This window comes from Pseudopipra pipra, chromosome 3, assembly GCF_036250125.1.
Source record: "Pseudopipra pipra isolate bDixPip1 chromosome 3, bDixPip1.hap1, whole genome shotgun sequence".
NCBI classification, from domain to species: Eukaryota; Metazoa; Chordata; class Aves; order Passeriformes; family Pipridae; genus Pseudopipra; species Pseudopipra pipra.
This window is the reverse complement of record NC_087551.1, coordinates 76,321,449-76,343,077: the sequence shown is the minus strand read 5'-3', so window position 1 is coordinate 76,343,077 and position 21,629 is coordinate 76,321,449. Positions and strand designations below refer to the sequence as shown.

The 21,629-nt window shown below is 38.4% G+C and overlaps 1 protein-coding gene across 7 annotated transcripts in view; it reads left to right on the top strand.

The window, feature by feature from the left end:
- The window catches only part of KLHL32 (kelch like family member 32), a 123,836-nt gene that overhangs the window by 28,311 nt on the left and 73,896 nt on the right, over positions 1 to 21,629 (top strand). For 6 of the 7 annotated variants that reach the window (XR_010429342.1, XM_064649917.1, XM_064649924.1 and 3 more), the window contains one exon: positions 1,170 to 1,350. The exons of the other annotated variant lie outside the window; for it this stretch is intronic. Coding sequence is in view for 5 of the 6 variants with exons in the window: in XM_064649917.1 (XP_064505987.1) it covers positions 1,170 to 1,350 (181 nt within the window). In the remaining variant the exon portion in view is untranslated. The remainder of the gene's footprint in view (positions 1 to 1,169; positions 1,351 to 21,629) is intronic. 7 annotated transcript variants of the gene reach the window in all.

Genomic DNA, 21,629 nt, shown 5'->3' with positions numbered 1-21,629 from the left:
AGTTCAGGTACAGGCTATTCCACTTTGGCCAGCCTTCTTCTGGAAGTAATGTCTTAGTTGTCGTCTTTTTTAAAAAGTAGGTTGGATTAGAGCAAACAGTCTGCAAGGCAGGGCTGCAGTAGTTTAGAGATGCCCAAGGTGCAGGAGTGGGATGGGCAGAGTGTGTATGGATAACAAAGGAGAATATAGCAGTCACACAGCTGCTGCATAGCATATGTGTGCAGTGAATTACATGACTGTAGTGGAAAGTTGATAGGTTACTCACCCCTTAATAAAAAAAAATAATTTATATCTTCACTTTGATATACAACAAAATGACTCTTTGTAAATGCACCTTCTGTAAACACATAAATTCTCTGGCAATATAAACTGGTAGTCTCACAGATTTCAAATCAATTGCATTGTTTGGTGCCAAAGAGGATTTGCCAATATGTTTGATTTGGTTCTATTTACATCAACAGTTACATTGTCTCTTCTGCTGCTGCAGAAAAGGAAGCTGCCATCAGACAGTCTTAGACTGGATTATGTGCAAATCTTTTATTCATACATGGAGATATTCAGAGGTGGAGAAAACCTTAGCATTTTAAAACAAGCAGACGTCTTTCCCCTACCCCCAACACAAACCAGGCAATCAAAAAACTCCCACAACACTTCATAAATATGAATAACTTGAAATGGTCTGAAAACATTCAGTGGCACAGTATTAGTCTTAAAACAGGCCACCTGAGACCATGATCCTTCGTTCTTTTTAGTAGAACTGATTGCATACATACATCCATCCTCCTTTCCACTGATGCATCAGTTGGAACCACTTAAAGTTTTCTGCAGTCCCTTAACCTAGGACCTTTATTATTCTCATTTGATTCTGAAATGATTCTGAATTAATCATGTGAGTTCAACTGACTTCCAGTACAGCAAATGAAAATCAGAATCACTGAGGTTTTTAAATATGAGTATGTAATCAGGTTTCATAATACTTTGTTATACTGAGCTCTTCTTGTGATGTCTATGCTATATTAAGATTTTTTGCCTGACAGGGGTCATGACTTTTTTTTGTTTCCAAGAATTATCAAACAATCTTGCCTTAGAAAAAGTTGTTCTGTATTTTTGACAGAATATGCTTGTTTCCTACATTTTTTTGACAGAATCTTTTCCCTTTCCCCTCTCAGTGTTCAGGAAATGCTGACAGGTCAGAGGCTTTGTCAGTCCAGCTCCCATAATGATGCTGTCCTGGCAGCCCTGAACCAACAAAGAAGTGATGGCATACTTTGTGATATTACCCTTATTGCTGAAGAGCAGAAATTTCATGCACATAAAGCAGTCCTGGCAGCCTGCAGTGACTACTTCCGAGTAAGTACAAAGACTTTTTCTTCGTATAATAATATTAAAAATTATTATTGTGGGGGACAGGAATGGTTATAGATGTCATATTGAACAAGCTTTAAATTTGAGCCTTTAGAAAATTCAGGATTATTACAATTTAGTAGAGTATATAACTTTAAATATCTGCACACATGTCATAGGAAAGAAATGTTAAAACATTTTTTTTTTTAATCATTATTTACGGTAAGTCTTCCACCCCTCTTCACCCCCAACAGAGGTAGGCAATTTCTATGAATTTTATGCCCCAGTAAAGTCAGAAAGTGGAAGACTTTTTAGTGGAATGAAGAAATATTTGTAGAATGTTTGAAGCAGTTGTGATCAGAGGATTGTGAAGAGGAAACTGAGGGGAGACCTTATCACAGTCTTCAACATCCTCATGAGGGGAAGCAGGGGGCAACTACTGATCTCTTTATTCTTGTGACCAGTGACAGCACTTAAGGAAATGGCATGAAGATGAGTCAGGGGAGATTTAGGTTGGATATCAGGAAAAAATTTTTCATCCAGAGGGTGGTTGGGCACTGGAACAGGCTCCCCAGGGAAGTGTTCACACCACAAAGCCTGACAGAGTTCAAGAAGCCTTTGGACAATAGTCTCAGGCACGTGCTGTGATTCTTGTGGCTGTCCTGTGTAGGACCAGGAATTGGACTTGATGATCCTGATGGGTCCCTTCCAACTCAGCATATTCTATGAGTAGAGCATGGAAGCATGGGGAGAGGGAATGTAAATTTAATCATTACTGTGAGGGTGGTAAGGCTCTGAAACAGGTTGCCCAGAGAAGTTGGGGCTGCCCCTGGAAGTGTTCAAGGCCAAGTTGGATGGGGCTTTGAGCAACCTGGTCTAGTGAAAGGTGCCCATGGCAGGGGGAATGGAACTAGGTGATCTTTAAGGTCCCTTCCAACCCAAGTCATTCTGTGATTCTATGATAAATGCAATTTAATTCAGCTTGAGAGTGGATTTTTGTAGGATGTAAATGGTTACTCTCAAAGAGGAGGCTATAGTAATTTTTTAAATGTGGTAAGACTTATTTTCAGAAACAAGTGTTTCCAAAATGTAAAGATTAAAATACTCCCTGGGAAATCTAATTCAGATACTCAGCATGGAAAATTGAACCCAGGTGCTAAAATTGGAGTAACTGAAAAATTGAGTTTGCTAATAAGAAACAGTATTCTACATATGAAGCAATTCTTCTAACCTTCATTATAATGTACCTGCTCGAAATGTTGGACTGTCTATAGCTCTGTAGTTGACTGGTGTTTTTGAGTGTGAGTCATCCTGTTGTTAATCAGCGACTAAAGCTGAAATTAATTTGAAGGTCTATTTTCTCTGACAAAATTTTATTTAATATTTTGTCTACACTGTAATTGTAGCATTATGAACTTCTTCATGGTGACCTTTTTGTTTTATTGCAATAGTAATACAGTGTATGACAACAGTTCTATATCCTTAATTACCTGAGCAGAATTTTTATCTTCCTGTCAACTGTCTCTCACTTTTGGTTAGAATTTAGATTTAACTTATTCTGTGTATTTAAGAAATATTATTAACCTTGATGTTACTTTTTCTGTGATGGTGTTAAGACAATTGATTGCTCAATTTTTGAGCTTATCTGCATGCTTATGGTTTCTGCTACAGCATACTTTGTACTGCCATAGTTACTTCATAATGGTGCCTGGGCCCTGCTGTTACAGAGATTGCTTTGTACTTTTTTCCTTTTACCCCAGTGCACAGAGAGGGATCCTGGAGCTCTCCAGCTCTAGCAGGTGCTATATATACTTGTCAGTGATAGATATACTACCATGCTGTTGTTCTTGTTTGACTGAAATATTTTAATAAGGGTGCCATATTATTACTCCACACGTGACATTCTTTCCAGAGCTCAGTGTACAGTGTGCATAGAAACATCATAGAATGGGCATCTGTGCCCAGCATTCCAGCAGTGAGGTACAAACAGCTTCTACTTTGGTCACTTATTGATTGACATTGAGATTTGGGGCACTGTGACTTACTGTGTTATTTCCAGTTGAGTTACTTGGTATTGGCTGGACAGTTACTACAAATTAAAATCTTAATGCCCTTAATTGCTACATAAATATTTTCTATTCAAAAAACCTTGAGAGAATGATCTATGCAGCATTTAGTAATTTGGTCTGCTTCTAAAGTGTTACGGTTTGGTAGGATGTATTCTTTACACTTTATGTATCAGCTCTAAATATGGAACCTGTGCTTTCTGAAAGCAGGCAAACAGTTTTTATTATTAATGGACAAAAATCTTTGTTAGAAAATTGTGAAATGAGTCCTATGTTCTGTAGGAAGATGGCAAAAAATTTACTATACACTGTGTTCCTGAGTCTAATAATTTGGAAAACACAAGAGTTGATTAAAAAGTAATAATGTTTTGTATTTAACCTGAGATTATTGATCTTTTCATATCTAGGAGGATTTTGAGCTACTCAGGTATTAATTTAAGATTTAGGAGAATGATACCAAACTTCATTCAGAGTCAGTGAAAAGAAATGGGTGTTTCCAGAGTATGATAAAAGAGGATAGAAGATTTATTTAGAATGAAATTAATGACCATCTGAAAGTGCCAGATCTCTCTCAAATGGTCATAAAGACTAGACTCACATGCTTCAAAATTAGCTCTTAATATTACATTATTTTAACCTAAATTTTTCCTGGATTTTCCTGGAGGAATTCTTGGGTGAAACTTGCAGTTTTTCTAACACTGAAGTCATTTATTAAAATCTCATTGCCATGTGAAACTTACTTTTTATTGAGATATAAGCACAGAACTGCAGTGAATGGGATTCTGGGAACATCAGATGTTGGTGTTGCCTTGAATAAAACTGAGATGACACAACTATATATCAATCTGACACAAAGAACTTCCCTACCATAGCTTCTGGTTTCTACAGCTCATAGATTTGATTGATTTCCCAGCCTACTTTCAGCTCTATCTGGAGAGGCTCTCGTCTGATTCTTATGATTTCACAGGTGTATTGGGTTTGGGTGGCTGGGTTTTGGTAGCATGGGTGGCTCCTGTGAGAAGCTGCCAGAAGCTTCCCCCATGTCTGGCAGTGCCAATGTCAGGTAGTTCCAGGATGGATCTGCCACAGGCCAAGGCTGAACCAATCAGAGCAGGTATCTGGGATAACATATTTAAGAAGGAAAAAAAGTTACCGCACAGATGCAATTGCAGCCAGAGAAGAGCAGAGTGAGAATATGTGAGAGGAACAACTCTGCAGACACCAAGGTCAATGGAGAAGGAGGGGGAGGAGTGCTCCAGACTCCAGAACTGAGGTTCCCCTGCAGCCTGTGATGAAGACCATGGTGAAGCAGCTGTGCCCTTGTAGACCATGGAGGTCAGTGGGGGTGTAGAGATTCACCTGCAGCCTCTAGAGGAGATCCATGCTGGAGCAGGTGAATGCCTGAAAGAGGGCTATGAATCCATGGGAAATCCATGCTGGGAGGATCAATCCTGGCAGGGACCTGCAAACCTGTGGAGAGGAGCCCACGCTGGAGCATGTTTTCCTAGTAGGACTTGTGGCCCTCTGGGGGACCCAGTGTGGAGCAGGCTGTGCCTGAAGGACTGCACCTCATGGAAGAGTGACCCATGTTGCAGCAGTTAGTGAAGAATGTTGCCTGTGGGGTGGACTCGCATTGGAGAAGTTTGTGGAGAACTGTCTTCTGTGGGAAGGACCCCACCTTGGAGCAGGGGAAGGACTCCTCTCCATGAGCAGCGGTAGAAACAACCTGTGATGAACTGACCCCCACTCCCATCTCCCTGCACTGCTCAGGGGAAGGAGGGAGAACTCAGAACTGAATGGGGGGCTGGGGGAAGATGTTTTTTAGTATTTATTTTATTTTATTTCTCATTATCCTGCTCTGATTTTGTTAGTAATAAAATTCAGTTAATATCCCCAATTTGAGTTTGTTTTTCCTGTGACGGTATTTGGTGAGTGATCTTGCCGAGTCCTTAACTCATGAACCTTTCACTGTATTTTCTCTCCCCTGTCCACCTGTGGAGGGGACTGAATAGAGCAGCTTTGGTGGGTGCCTGGTATCCAACCACGGTCAACCTACTACAGTCTTTTCTGGGTCTCCAGATATACGTTCAATTCTACATGTCTCTGTCAGAATGAATAATTTGTTTTCTCTTTTTTGCTGCTATTGTAAAGCAGCTTCTACAAGAGACTGGACATTTGCTTTCTATGGAGTACTTTTACAGTTTTCTGCAGTTTTGTTCTGTGTCTACCTTGATTTAGATGGAGCTACTTCTTAAATTGTTGTGTTCTCTGAAGCAACGTATTTTTTTCAAATTGCCGCTTCTTTTATTGCAAAGAAAAGTTTGTTAATGCTTTAGAAGGATAACTAAATGTGTACCATGTTACAGACTGAGGGAACTGGAGCCATTGTGTGGGGAAAAGTGGATGGAGAAGGTTAAACAGGGGTTCCCTTATCAAATTTTCTTTGAGGTTATAGTCTGGAGTAAAATCTTTTGCTTTTCTGAAACAAGCTGGAGTCCTGAGCTTCAGCAAAATACTTAAGGGCCAGCCTGCCATCCATTCTTCCAGTTGTCTTGTAGTTCCAGCTGTAAAGAAACACTGGAGTTTAAATTCTAAGCATATCTCCTGGTTTGGGAATTTGCCACATTTGTACAACAAAATGTTGTGGGTTTTTTCTTTAAAAAAAAAACAAACAAAACCTTAGGAAATTGGATACAAAGACCACATTGAAAATACAGAGTTAAATTGCAAGATTAGACACTTGAAAATTGGGTGTTTTAATTTGTCTTCTGCTCCTACGTGACCTCTTCTTTCTGAATGTGCTAAGGAATATAGTAGTTATCTCCACACCCTAAGAGAATACGATAAAGAATAGTAACATATGTATTTTTATGGGTTCTTTTTTAAGCAACAAACAGCATTCTAGGTAAACTTTTCTGTATTGACATACTCTAATTTGCCATTTGTCTCAATCTATTGCACTGAGACAAGGCAGTTGAGTTAGTATGAGTGCATTGTGATAACTCTAGCAAGCCAAGTCATTTCCAATTAAAACATTCTTCTGCTTTTTTCCCCTCTGGGACCAAAATGAAGTATTATTTCATGACTTCATTGGTAGGATTTTACAGTGTTGGCAGGTGATTATATAACCTCAAGATTTTCTTGTACAAAATGGATTGTTTTTTCAGTCAGAACAACTCCTTTCTTCGTTACTTTTCATCTGAGTAGGTTTATAGTTGCAGGACTTTGATCTTTCTCAAAAAGATTCAGATTTTCCATCTAATATGGATGAACAAAATTATATCAACTATCTGGAATAGATTTTAAAGTGTCAATAATATTCTGATTTTTTTCCACAATAAGCATGCTCAATTCTTAGAAGAATTTTTCTTATCTGAAATGAACTAGTAGATTATAATTTTGCATACAGACTTTGTACTACTGACTGTCTCAGTTGATTCTTAAACAGTTTCTTTTCCAGGGTTTTCTGTATTACCTTTCCTGCCTGTTGACAGATAGTTTCCTCCCTTGCACACAACATTGCTGATTGTTCATATTTTACAGTATATTGCATTGTTTCTTGATAACGTTAGAGAATTAATTTTTATGAACAAATGCCTGAGGTGTGAAAGACTGTATGATGCAAATGGCTTTCAAATCTTGTTATATTCATAAAGAGGAAAAGGCTCTCCCTAATATATCTTAGGGATAGATCTAAAGACCTAGTTGAGAAATCAGAATTAGCTGCTGCTTTTGCAGTATAATGTGATTTTGTCTTTCAGTATTTTATCATTGATGCATATCTACTAAACAAACAATATTTTCCATACTATTGTACCCTGAAAGTGATGCTACTTAGAAGTTGTCTGTCCAGATAACCTTTAGAAATCTTAGCTCTTCCCATAGGACCAAATGAGCTCTACTCTTCTAAACAAACACTAGTTCTACCTGCGGACCTTCCCTACACCCGAGCCACATATGGATAGGTACGGCTGTTTCTAAACTTCCTGAACAACAAGACAAGGAGCAATGGCCATAAACTAAAACACAAGAAGTTCCACCTCAGTATGAGGAAGAACTTCTTTACATTGAGGGTGGCAGAGCACTGGAACACATTACCCAGGGAAGTTGTGGGGTTTCCGTCTCTGGTGTCATTGAAAACCCACCTATACACATTCTCTTCCTGTGTTACCTACTCTAGGTGACCCTGTCTTGGCAGGGGGATTGGACTAGATGATCTCCAGAGGTCCCTTCCAACCCTAAGGATTCTGTGATTCTGTAACCAACAGACTAACTTTCTAGCTTGAGCACTAGAAGAAGAATTTTTGTACTAAGAGTCAGGCTCACCAATAGGCTTACTTTTCCTTGGCCCTCTTGCTTGAATCCTTACAAGCAGTACACAGGTTTTTCCCAAACTAGTTGTTTGGAAATATGACAGTACAATTGTAGAGATGTCAGATGAACATTCCAGAGTTGGCAAACCATGCACCCTGCTATGATTCCTTACATCTTTTGCTCTCACTGATAACTTATATGACAATTGAAACATTTTCCATGAAATACCAAGCTCCCTTTCTGCTACCATCATGATTTATGCAAAACTAGTAATATCCCAGCTATGTGGCATCTCTCATTTACTTATACACCCTTGCCATCTTCTTACTCTTAACATTCTTGCCCACAACGTGAGAAGCCTTAAGACTTTTAACCAATTAATTTCATATTGTCCTATGCCATTCTCCATTGTCAAAGCCCTTAATTCAGAAGCAATTTCCAATTGCTCTACAAAACTTCAGAGTATTGTATTTGTAGAATATTCTAATTTACTGTCACACCAGCAGTTTTCTTGTATAAGAACTTTGATAAAGATGTCTCTATTAAATATGCTTAGTAAGATAAAAATTTCCTCCTTCTTAATTCTCTGTTTAATCTCTCTTGTGTTTTTTGTTTGTTTGTTAATGCATTCTTCCTATGTAAAAATGCTAACTGCAAACTTGGGAAGGAATATAGTCTTAGTAGTGGTTTCAGGCTTGAGATTATTGAGTTTATAATGTTCACTACTATACAGTGATGCTGTAAGAAATCTGAGGGCTATTTTGGCATGCTGTCTAGCCAAATGTGCCAACACATGGATCTGAGTGATGCCAACAATGCACAAGGTATTTGAAGATTCACAGTGGTGTCTAGTGCTGTGAACATGTTACTTATACACCACCTATTGAGAATGAGAACTCCATGCTGTTTGCTTCCCATCAGAAAAAAAAAGAAACTTGCTTAAATTAAGAGGAGGCCTGGGGAAAAAAAATATAAGTTATACTACTAGCATAACATAAATGTTTAAATACAAATTAGAGTTTTTCTACTTATTATTCAATAACCTAGTTACAGTTGAGTGTGAAGAAAGCTGCACATTTCTTTACTTCTTAAACTATTGTTTGATATAAGCACTTCAGTACTTTGACTAAATTTAATCAAAGCCTTGGAAGTAATATAGCATGGGCAGATGTGAAGTGTCTTGTGTCATATTTATCTGAACAAACTGTTTTTTACTTCTGGAGTATATGCAAAAATGGTTTGCAAATGTATTAAAGATTTTAAAATAAATAATATTCTTTCAAAATGAACAAAGTAAGGAAGAGGATCTGGTTAATTTTACTTTGTTCATCCTTATCTTTGCAATTAATGGGTTTTTATTCTGTGAGGCTCTTAAGCAGTTTTTGTTTGCTGCAGGCAGAATTCCCAGAGCTCAGGAGTGTGGGTGTTATCAAAAGCATTTAGAAGGATCTTCTCTTTTCTGAATTCTGTGTTCGAATTCCCAAAAGTTGTTATGCTGTCCTTGTAAATATGTTTCTGTTGCAGTTCTTATAGTTCATAAATGAATTCATTGCAATTCTGCCAGTGTTGGGTGGTAGACAATGTGGTGTCATATCATCTTGATTTTTTTTTTTTCCTTTTCATTTTTTGAAGTGCCTGTATGGTAATTAAGTGCATTGTGGTTAAGTATGGCAGAATCAATTCTGCAGTTAATGAAATAGGCCATTGGAGACTGTGGCTCACTGTCTCAAATTAGACTAGTGTGATAACAACATGTGGTGTTTGGCTACTGTTCAGTTGATGCATTTTCTCAGTTTAATACTGAGACAGAAAGGAATCATTGCAGCTATGTTGTCGTAGTTGCCGATTTTCTTTACAATCTTCTTTGCTCACTCCAGGGTACCTCAGTTTAATTTTGCAGTGCTGCCATAGCAGCACATTCAGGTGTTCTGAAGTTGGGCTGGGCTCAGCTGTAGTTTCTGTGTTGCTAAGTGTTTGCCAATGGAAAGCCAGTTTATTGGGGCAGGCCTGTGGCAGAGAAGTGTTTCATACCTGTTTTCTTCGCAGTCCCTATAGTCTGTTGAAGAGGTCTGATGTTTCAGAACATTGTTGGACAAAATAGACACTCTTCTATCTCTTGTAGTGTCTGACACTATCTTCCTACACAGCCTCAGGAAAATTTAAAATTATTGTGTGGGTGTAGTGAAGCTAAAAACACCCAAGGGAATTACTTGGGCAGCATATCACTTTTAGCTTCAGTGACTAGGACCCACATACCATTTTAATAACACGAGAAGTATCCCACAAAAGAGATGAGTGGTGAAGAGCTAAAACCACAATCCACTGGTTTCACTGTACATATAGTTGGTGTTAGGAAGTTTTAACGCTCTTAAAATATCATCTATCATCTCTTCAGTTGTACGGTCAGAATCACAGAGGATCATCAAGTCCAATCCTTAGCCCTGCACAGGAATATCCCCAAGAGTCACACCCTGTGCCTGAGAGTATCATCCAAGCGCTTCTTCAACTCTGTCAGCTTGAAGCTGTGACCATCTCCCTGGGGAGCCTGTTCCAGCACCCAACCACCCTCTGGGTGAAGAACCATTTCTAATATCCAACCTAAACCTCCCCTGACACAATTTCAGGCCATTCCCTCAAGTTCTGTCACTGGTCACCACAGAGAAGGGATCAGTGTCTGTCCCTCTTCTTCCCCTCGTGAGGAAGTTGTAACTGCAGTGAGGTCTTCCCATAGTCTTCTGCAGACTGAACAGACCAAGTGACCTCAGCCGCTCCTCATAGGGCTTCCCCTCAAGGCCCTTCATCATTTTCATTGCCCTCCTGTGGACACTCTAATAGCTTAATATCTTTCTTATGTTGTGGTGCCCAAAACTGCACACAATATTCCAGGTGAGGCCACAGCAGTGCAGAGCAGAGCGGGACAATCCCCTCCTCGACTGGCTGTTGATGCTTTGCCTGATGCCCTCCAGGACATGGTTGGCCCTCCTGGCTGCCAGGGCACTGCTGACTCATCTTCAACTTGCCATCAACCAGGACCCCCAGGTCCCTTTCCATGGCACTGCTTTCCAGCATCTCATTCCCCAGTCTGGATGTACATCCAGGGTTGTGCCATTCCAGTGCAGAGTCCGGCACTTTCCCTTGTTGAACTTCGTCATTGGTGATTGCCCTGTCCTCTAATTTGTTGAGGTCTCTCTGCAGAGCCTCCCTTCCTTCAAGGAAGTCAACAGCTCCTCCCAGTTTTGTGTTATCTGCAAACTTGCTTAGTATCCCTTCCAGTCCTGCATCCAAGTAATTTATGAAGATGTTGAAGAGCACAGGGTCCGAGATGGAGCCCTGTGGAACCCCACTAGTGACAGGTCACCGGTCTGATGTTACCCCATTCACTATTACCCTCTGTTCTTGACCCGTGAGCCAATTGTTTACCCACCCCATGATGTGTTTATCCAACTGTGTGCTGGACATTTTGTCCAGAAGGATCCTGTTGGAGACAGTATCAAAAGCTTTACTGAACTCCAAAAAGATGGCATCAACTGGCTTCCCTTGATCAACTAGGTGGGTTATCTTGTCATAAAAGGAAATCAGGTTTGATAAGCAGGACTTCTCTCTCATGAAGCTGTGCTGGCTGTGACTGATGACAGTGTTGTCTTTCAGATGTTTTTCAATACTTCCCAGAATAATTTTCTTCATTACTTTACCGGGTCCTGAAGTGAGACTGACAGGCCTGTGGTTTCTGGGGTCCTCCTTCTTGCCCTTCTTGAAAATCAGGGCAACATTTGCCAGCTTCCAGTCAGCTGTGACCTCTCCAGATTCCCAAGACCACTCAAAAATCATTGAAATTGTTTTCATGATGACACCAGCCAGCTCTTTGAAGATTCTTCAGCTAATCCCATCAGGTCCCACAGAATTGTAGGTATCCAACTGGAGCAGCAGATCTGACACAGTTTCAGGGTTGACTGTGAGTGATTGTTCTTGCTGTTATGGTCCTCCAGCTCAGGGCACTGAGACCCTCCTGGTCCATCATCCGTGTTGAAAACAGAGGCAAAGAAAGTGTTAAACACCTCTTCCTTGTATCTGTGCTTGTTTGTGAGGTGACCATCCTCATCCTGTAACAGGCTGAAGATACTTCTACACTGCCTGTTGGCATTAGTGTATTCGAAAAAACTCTTCATTATCCCCAAGATTTCTGGCAGCCTCAACTCCGGTTGAACTTTGGCTGCACAGATTTTCTCCCTACAGTGGCAAGTAGCGCTTCCTCAATACTCCCTCAGGGAGTATTCCATTCTCCTTTGTTTGTATAAGAAGCCTATCACAATGCACATACCTTTTTCTTTTGTGTAGTACATCATGCTCTTTTGAAGTTTAGAGGAGATAGCTTTCTTTAAGTAAATTCTTCAGTTCTTTCGTTGTCAACAGTGCTATTTTTTTACACCTTGTTAACAGCTTCATTTTAGTAGACTGAAATATACTTTTGGCAAGTTGAATTCATGTCACTGTAGGCCTTCATCTGGTAAAGGGTGGGATTTAAGCAGTGGAACCTCTGCATTTGACTGTGCTGAAAAGCTTTGTAAATGCTGCTGGTTGCCTCTCTTTGTGAGGAATTAATCTGCCTGATTCAGCCAGTTTTGAAATATTAGACATAAAAACCTCTCTAAGTCTCAATCCACTCTTACTGTTTGACCTAATGTGTGACTGATGAATGAGCGAAACTGCCTCTCAATCTACTTCCTGATAGGTAATGCCTCAAAAGAGGGAGACACCCTTAACATCTTTGGGTGAGAACATAAGAACGGCCACACTGCGTTGGATCATTGGCTTTAGCAGCAGCTTTTTGTCATGTCTGGTGAAAAAGAGTAAATCCAGGCTAAGTGTATGTGGCATGTCCTTGAGAATTCCCCAGCTGTTTTCAGCTCAGGGGCATTTCCTGAGCAGGGTGTGATATCTGTCTATTCAGCAGTCCTAAATAGGTCTCTCTTCTAAGCTTTTATCTTCTTTCCCCTAGAGCCTCTGTAAGATTTCTCATCCTCTGTACAGCATGGCTGACTGCCTTTTGTGTCAAGATCTGCTTTTGTTTATTCTCAGTCTGATTTCGAGCAGTTTACTTGATCCCTTCTAGTTCTTCTATTGGAAAAGGTAACCATTGGTTCCTCGGTATTCTTCTCATGGCTTTGAATCACCTCTTTTCCAGGCTGGAAGTTTTTAACTTAATCAGATACTAGCGTAATAGACAGAGTTTGAAGGATGCCAAGTTTGAAACCAAACACCGTTGAAAGCTTAACAAAACCCAATATTTATTACAAAGAAGTGGCCAAACTAAACGGGAACCCAAGAGAAAGAGAAAACCATGAGGGAATACGACACCCTACTCACTCAGGTGTCATTTATGAGGTTATCTTACCAACTCCAAACGCCATAAAAATCCTCTGCAGCAGCTCTGTTTTTCAGAGGGTTGGTAGGCTCACACATAGCAGGTGTCCCCGCTAAAGACAACGTGGTCCTTCGTGTGAAGCAAGCTCCCTCCAAAAATGAGCTATCTGCTTTTTATACAATTAACTGATTATGTCTACGTAGACAGGTGTGGCCAGCACCGCCCAGCTAGAGGCTCTCAGTCCCACCCCCTGGTTATGCAAGTGGCATTACTTCTGCACATGTGTGGGTACTTTGGAATTCCCCACCCGCATGCCCAGTATGCCTCAGGGGTCTTTCTTAATTGAGTCGGTGGGTTTTCTTCATCCTCCTCAATCTCTCCTTCAAGTAACCTTGAAAGGCGATTAGCCAATCGTAGAACACCAATTAAATATATTTATACGAGATTCTCCCTCCAAGGAAAAAGTTCCCATTTTATCAGTGCTTGGTGGGGAAAGGATACACTCTCACAGGTGGCTGGGCCAAACACAGACCAAAAGTATCAACATCCCTGATACAGCTGTCAAATGGAAGCTGTGCAGGATGCTTGATAAAGCTCGTTGCTCTCCTCTGAAGCTTTTCCAGGTCTAGTATATGTTTTGTGAGGTGAGGGTAAAAGACTTTTATGCAGTAGGCAAAACGTAGATTTCTGCATGGGCATAGGATTGATTTCTGTTTTGTTCTCTCTTGCCTAAGAATTTCTAAGTTTCGATTACCTTCTTTTTTTTTTTTTTTTTTGTTACTATTGCTAAGCGCAGGGATGATTTTTTGTTAAACTCATATGCTAATTTTTATAGCCACCATTTTAGAAGCCAACTGCTTATCTAATACAATCCTTGGTTTATCACAGTTTATCACTCTCTGCCCAGGCCTTTACTACCATTGAGGCTTTGCCTCAATGGACTTTCTAGCTGCACTGCTCTTGCCCTTTTCCAGTTCTTCTCTAGTATGTTAAAGAGTCCACACTGAGGTGCTCCACTGGGATCATGACTCCCTGTGAAAACTGTCCCGGTCTCTTCTTGCTCACCATTTTATGTATTCAGTCACTTATTCAGGCAAAGATCTCTCCTCTTTTCTCTCCTGCTTAGTTTGCCTTCCAGGCATTTAAAGGCCTCTGTCAAAAGCTTACTCTTCACCATTAGGTTGCATCTATTCCTTTAATATGTATAAAAACAATTATGTTTTTGTGTGTGTGTATGCCAAAACCAAATTAGAAATTAGCCTCTCCTTGGACATGTGCAACATTCTCAGCTACTGATGAAATAACTTGGCGTCCTAGGGCCACGGGGTACCAGCTATGTGAATAGGCAACAAATGTACACGAAGTCCATTTTATATAAAAATTACAGAATATTAGGACACCTTTCAAAATGTCCATCTGCATTTTCAGAAGCTCTCATACCTGGCACTTAATCATGTACCTTGTCAGGGTTAGATTTCAACCAAGGAGTAGGTCTATGGAATTTGAGGGAATAATTAAATGAATATCATCGTGGTCTGTTAGTTTGGAAGGGTTTTGTTTGTTAGAGCTGAAGGAAAAGGCAAAGGATAAATGAGCATGGTCAAATGCAGACTACTAAAAATAAAATGAAGAGATGGTTTTATAGAGGCATTTGTTCCAGAGGAGATAGCTGATGGAGGGTAGAGCACAGCTGCTGCTGAAAACTACTGTGACAGATGACTGCAACATTAACACAAGCTTGGTTAGTCAAGTCATTCTTTTATTTCGCAAATTGTTAGTGCTTGTTTACTTTTTTAGGTTTTTATCAGTAGAGGATATGAACAAACCAAAGAAAAATAGCTGGTTTTATTACTTTGCCTTTGTATAAAACAGTTTAATAAATATGGGGATGGGAATTAAGGGCCATGCTTCAGCAAAATTGTGCTGTATTCTTAATGGAAAGCAAGATTTATAATTATAATGGAAAATAGGATTGTTTTAAAGGATGCGAAGGTTGTATACTTCAAACTCTCATAAAATTGGCCAGATATGAAAGGTATCTAGTGCAAACCTTCATAAAATGAACTATTTAAAATTTCAGCATCAGATTCCTCACATAATAAGTATGCTTTCTAGTTATGATGCAGAATGGAAGTAATTGCCACAGTTTATTATTGCTTGGAACATTTGGATGTCAGTGTCTAATGACATTCACATCACATTATAAATGGCTTCTTAGGAAGCTAATTATAATAACGACTAAGATTGTTACTCAAGTTCTGGTAGATTAAGCCTTGCTGTACAACTATTTGGTTAGAGTTCATATGAACTGACCTGGAACTTGTCTCGATGGTATTGTATGAAGAATGTTTTTAAAAATAAGTCCCTTACAGGTGTCCAAGCTTTGATCATGGTTTTTCCTAGGGGAAAAAAAAATTGCAGGAAGCTTTGTCTCTGTGAGTGAAATGTATTGTGATAGTTAAAATGCTAGTTCAAGAGCTAAGTGACTTTTATTCCAATTTTATTTTGGGCTTGCTTTTGATATCACTTGCTAAAATCATCAAAGGACATGAACAATAGGCTTATGCATTCATTGGGAAGCATTAAAGCAATTTAAGCCAGAATTTGCAAATGTGACTCATCCTTTTCTGTGCTTGACTGGAAATGCTGGAAAAAAAAATCTAGTTTTAGTTATGCTGCTTCCTTTATTTTCCAAAAGGCAGGCCTGCTTACGAGTGACTGTTGTTAGGACAGACTGTACATTACTGGAGTTTTATGCAGTGCTTTGCATGGCACTGTTCTTACAATTCAGTTTTCTTGCTTCTGCCATAAAATAAAAAGTAATTTGATATTTAGGACCACCTAAATATCCACCTATTAATTTTAAAATATTGGAATTAATAAGGTTACTGTAGCTGTAGTAGTTCACAGTTAATTTTTTTTTATTCTGATACAGGTTTGCACATGGAAATTGTAGAATTATTTTGTTTCTCTAATACTACTTGAACAAATTTTGAATATAGGTCTTTTTAGTGGTGACTCAGCAACTCATTAGCAGTAGCATGATACAGTCTTCCTTTTTCCACGTGTCTTAAATTATGTTCATGCATCTAAGCAGAGATTTGGGGAAGACACATTACACTATTAAAGTGACTGTGAAAACATGAATTACATTTAATGAAGGTTTAAACAAGGATTTAACTTATTAGCAACAAATGCTTTTTTTAAAAAATTTACTTTTAAGTTTTTATTTTGACTTGAAATGAAGACCCTGTGCCTTGTTACAATAAAGAAAATTACTTTGTTTTTGGTGGAATACCCACTATACAATCAGGAAAAAATATTACATCCTTAGGTTCTCTAAAGTGTAACATAGTTTTTATTTCAATTTTCATTCCTTATTCAGGGCTGTGTAATTATGTATCACTGTCTGACATTGACATACTAAAAGAAACACCAAAGGTTCAGTGAAATTTGCTTTGCTAACAGTAATATGTGACACTTAAGTACTGGGAATAAAATTGTATAATTTGCTGCACAGTTTTTGCTTTAACTATATATTCTCTTAAACTGTGAATGATAGCTGACCTTTTCATTTTATGGATTCGTTTTAGTTGCTTGGCATATGCTTAAAACCAATATTTAGGTAGATTTCATTGGGCAGATGAGTTACTGCAGGCTCAGTTATCAGTGACTGATGTTATGTGACATTTTCTCTGGGAATTTATATAGAACTTTTTCAGAAGAATCATGTAATGAGCCTCTTAATCATGCTTCACGCAATTGGTATTGATGGATATGTTTTTCAGTGTGCAAGAGACTCCAGAGGACGTGGCTGATGATTGATTTAGGATAGATAGGCTTTAATTGGGAGGGAAACAAAGCTAGTTATGAGAAGAACAAAGCACATTTTTACATGCTGTAAAGAAACATTCACATATTAAATTGGTTATTTGGATAAGTATACATTGCACATCTAGAACACAGTTGATATTTAATGTGGACATTGTTATCTGTCTAAGCAGTATTTTGACTCCTATTCATACATTCTGAATATTTTCTTTTTTGTTGCAATAGGTGAAAAGAAGAAAGAAAAAATTATATTGCTTACACAGTGAAGGATTATATTTTCTTAACATGAAGTTAAGAAAACCTAAAGGTTAATTCAGGAGTAATGCAACAAAGTAGATTAAATAGATTATGTTTTATTTATTTAATACTACTGTTACACAAACAGGGAATTGCTATTTTTAATACAAACTGCAAAGTATAATGTTTTGTCATGAAAAGGTTTATAGTCCAAATAGATAATCTCAGGACTGGATACTAAGAAGTTTGAGTAACCTGTATACAGATAAGTTTAGGTCCCAAATCAGAAAGAGTGCATGACTGAGCTCTTCCATTGATGCCAGTAATATTTCTCACAGGCTGAAAATTACACATGAAATAAAAAAAATCTTCATTTTAAAAAATAAAATAATCTAGTTTAATTTATGGTAAAAATTTTTTCTCTCCATAACATTTGACCAGAGTGCTTACAATATAGTTGATAATAAGAAGGAAAAGTAGGAGTGAGTTTTTAATACAGAGCTCTGTAGTGACTTAGAGGTGAGAAAGCTCACGTGCACTGAAGTTAACTTGCTCTTAGTTCATCTTGACTTCCTGGGTGTTTGTCTCTTTGCCTGTGGTGCAATGAAAGGAACTACAAGAATGCTGGTTCACCCTGTGCCAACTTTCCACTCTCCTTATCTGGTAGTGATTGTGAGGAAGTGCAGAAAATGCTTGTGCACTTTACAGTAGAGAATGTGTTATATTCCTGGACAGCCACCCAAGAACAACAGCTGAAGGTAAAGGCAGGCTCTTGCACATCAGTTGCAAAAGCTTTCCACTGCCAGTCAGTTGAGGATGAAAGATGACAGGCTAAGCCAAGGGGCGAGATGGACTGAGTTGAAGTATTTGCATTGTATTTTGTAAAACAAGCTTGGCCTTGCTGAAACTCTATGAACATCATGTGAATGCAGCTTTTAATGGAGGTGATTCTAAAGTATCCCAGACCTTTAATATTGTGCTCGCTGCCTGCTGTTAAGTCTGAGGTTGAACAAGAGTTTATGAAGGTTAAAGCTATGCATTGTTGGGGAGTTCCAAATGTTCATTTTGTGTTGTGGTGGACTTGGATCTAGGGCTGTTGGTAATTACTAAAGTAATGTTTGAGAAAACAGAGGGAGGAAATTTGGAAATGATGCTGTTTGGGTTACTCTATTGCTGTAGTAAGCTCAGCTTACTTGCTGGTTTTTGAAAGTTTAGATTCCTTTTGAAAGTTGCATTTAAAATTGAATCAAACAAAAATGGATAAGGATGAATATCTGTTCACAGTCTTGCTGAGGGAACTTTGAGATATTTTAGAGGTTATTGCTACGTGCTGGAACCATGTACTTTACTCCTAGAAGAGTCAGGGTATTTCTTGAAGGCAGTAATTTAAATGGTCATTTATTTGCTCATCTCCCATTTGGAACATATCAGAAAAGCTGACTAGTGGCTGATGTAGTTGAAGTAATGGATGAGCATAAGAGGATCAAGATAGGCAAACTGAAGGCATTTTCTGTGGATTCAGCCTCTCATCATTTGCAATCTATAATTTTTTTCTTTAAAGAACCACTCACCTAAGGATTTTTAATCTAGAAATGACTTAATGTGAGTTGAGAAAAGTAAAAGAAAACTTTGCTTCCTGTGACAAATTACTATGTGGAAGAACCATTTACAGGTGCAAACATTTCTAAGATTATTATTGCTGTCATTGTAGCTTTCATTCAACATCTTCAGGAAGTTCTTCTGTTCTTGTAAAATGAATACACACAAAAGACACAGTTCACACATCTCTTCAACTTTAATTCCTCAGTTTGCTCAACCCTTTACTCTTAAGATTAAAGTTTTCACCTGTTTTAAGCATCTAGGCTAAGCTAAGTGTTTAGGCTTCTTTTGCAGTCAGAGTAAAAAAGAATACCTTATCCCACTAATGTCTCTATCTTGGAGTCTAAACATGCCTATTTCTATCTATTGATCTGTCTATCTAGTGATATAAAACACTTCTACTTACTTTTGTTATACGGCTACCTAACTTCAGATACTGTTATTGCAGACCCTGATGACAATTTCCTTTCATTTTCTTCTTTCTTCTACTTGGTACTTACCCAGTGTATCATATTATTGGTCATTTAATGATTTTAATAATTCCCTTAAACATCTCTTAAGCGTTAAACAGGTTTTATGCAGATTTAAATTAGAATCCAGTGGTTACCTCAGTGTTCAAATATTAATTTTTTTCAAAACTTTCAGCAGAAAACTTATAGAAGTTCAATAATAAGAATTCCAGCTCATAGCAGTAAGTTACTTAGGATTTCAGTCGCCGCATTTTTTTGACAGCATAATCATTTGTTCTTTTTATATCCATTTTCCTGTCTCCTGACACTGTGTATGTTTTGGTTCTGTTTCTTGCCTTTAAAAGGCCACTAGGCTGGGTGGAATTCACTGACAGTTTGCTTGTGTAAACTATCTTACAACTTGGTTTAAGTTGTTTTGTGATTTACTGTTTGCTGTGACTGACATGGCTGTAAGACTGATATGTTCAAATGAGGAAAAGCTCATTACTCTCATGGGTATGGAACATCTGAGTAAGTAAGAAAATAACTCAAAGGCAAGGATCAGTTCTGGATCTCACCATTGTAACAGTGAGCAATTTGTATTTTGGGGATTTTGAATATCATCTTATGTGTCTGTTACCCTGGTGCCTGTTCTTCCAGTTATATGTTGTGAAGGAGTCTATATATTGCTGCAGTGCTGCCTGACTGATAAAATCAATGTATCCAGACATTTGAACAGTAATACATTATTCTAATTTGATAGTATTTTACAACTGTCTTGCATTTTGCTTTTGAAAGCTAAGCAACAGCATGTTGCCATGCTGAGCATGGGAAGTTAGACACAAAGACTGTGCTAAGCATCTTTTACTTGGGCTCTTCTGCCTGGTTACATCAGATGTCATCACATCTGGGCCTCTACACCCTGTGGTTTTGTGCCACTCAGTTCTGAGCTCTTGTCTTTTGTGTTCTATGTCTGAAGAAGAAAACATTTTATAAAGGTACCTTTCGCTGCTGAGGGCAAAGTTGTGAAACTACAAGTGCGCTCTGTATTAAATGCCCACCAACTTGCCACATTACTTTAAAGTCAAGTTTTCAGGAGTCTGAGAATTTTTTTTTGTTTGAATATTTTTATCCAAGAATTGTGGGTTTTGTTTTCTTTTTCCTTTGGGTATAGTTCTGTAGCTTTGTTTCTGATTCAGCCTAAGATTAGAAGAAGAATGGAGGGTTGATTCCTCCCTTCCTCCAAAAAGAGGAGCTAATAAACTGTCATTGAGCACCACAAAACTAAGGCCATCCAAATTTGTAGCATCTGAAACAAGGGTGACCTCAGGTGGAATTCTACAAATGCAATACATCCATTTGTGACAGCATGTTGAGACTTGAATTTTGGAACAGCTGCCACAGAATAGCAAGCGGATTGTATTTACTTTTCATTGAGGGATTTGCTTTACTTATGTAAAATCTTAACTGAAATAGCTGAATTGAAAGAATCAATTTATTTACCACAACGTTGGCTAATTATATGATTGGATGGCAGAACAAGATCTGGATGTTTAAAGGAACTGGAAGAAAAGATAAGTCGTTACATCACTGGGTTTTATTATAAAAGGAATCTTTGGTTAACATTGGCAATTTGTACTGCCCGCTCTCATGAAGGTCTTGAAGGGGAAATGAGCCATTTTCAAAGAGATTTTATTTTGTCCAAGTGGAAATGTTTTAAAATAAAGTATAATAGCATTGTCGAATGAAGTCAATAACTAACATGATTAACATTTCATGCTTAACCAAATTTGGTAACTTTTCTGGTAAATTTGACTTATAATTATGCACTTGTCCAAATATTTTGTATTTACTTTGTTTTTCCTGTCTTGTCACTTCTGCATCCACCTGAGACATTTATCTTATTGCCTTGTTTTTAACATACCCAGGGGAAAAATAAAGTAGGCTACTAGCCTTGCATTAAAAGCATGACTGATGGATCTATTTAAGCTCACAAAACCTCAGAGTGTTTTCAGAGATGCATCTTAAATTAGAGTTTGACAGCCCAACCATAACTCATTCTCCAGGTATTGGTGAAGTCTCAAACTATGATTTAATGATTCACATTTTTTTGCAGTTAAAACTACAATATTCAAGTACCGTAGAGCAAATTAAAAACTGGGTTTGAATTCAATTTCTGCCTATGTTAGAACAGATTTTTTTCATGCTGGATTAAACCTTAAAACTACAAGGCTGAGAAGGAAATTTGCCTGCTGGTGAAGGCAGTATGGATCACTGAGCAGTACTAAGTTCATCTAAGTGGCGGACTACTTTCCTGAAGGCTAATCCAGTTCAGCTGAATGTGAACTGTCTGAGGACCATTGCAGACCTTATCTTTCAATCGGATTCTTTGGCCTTGCCTCCTGAAAATAGATGTAGTTCATATTT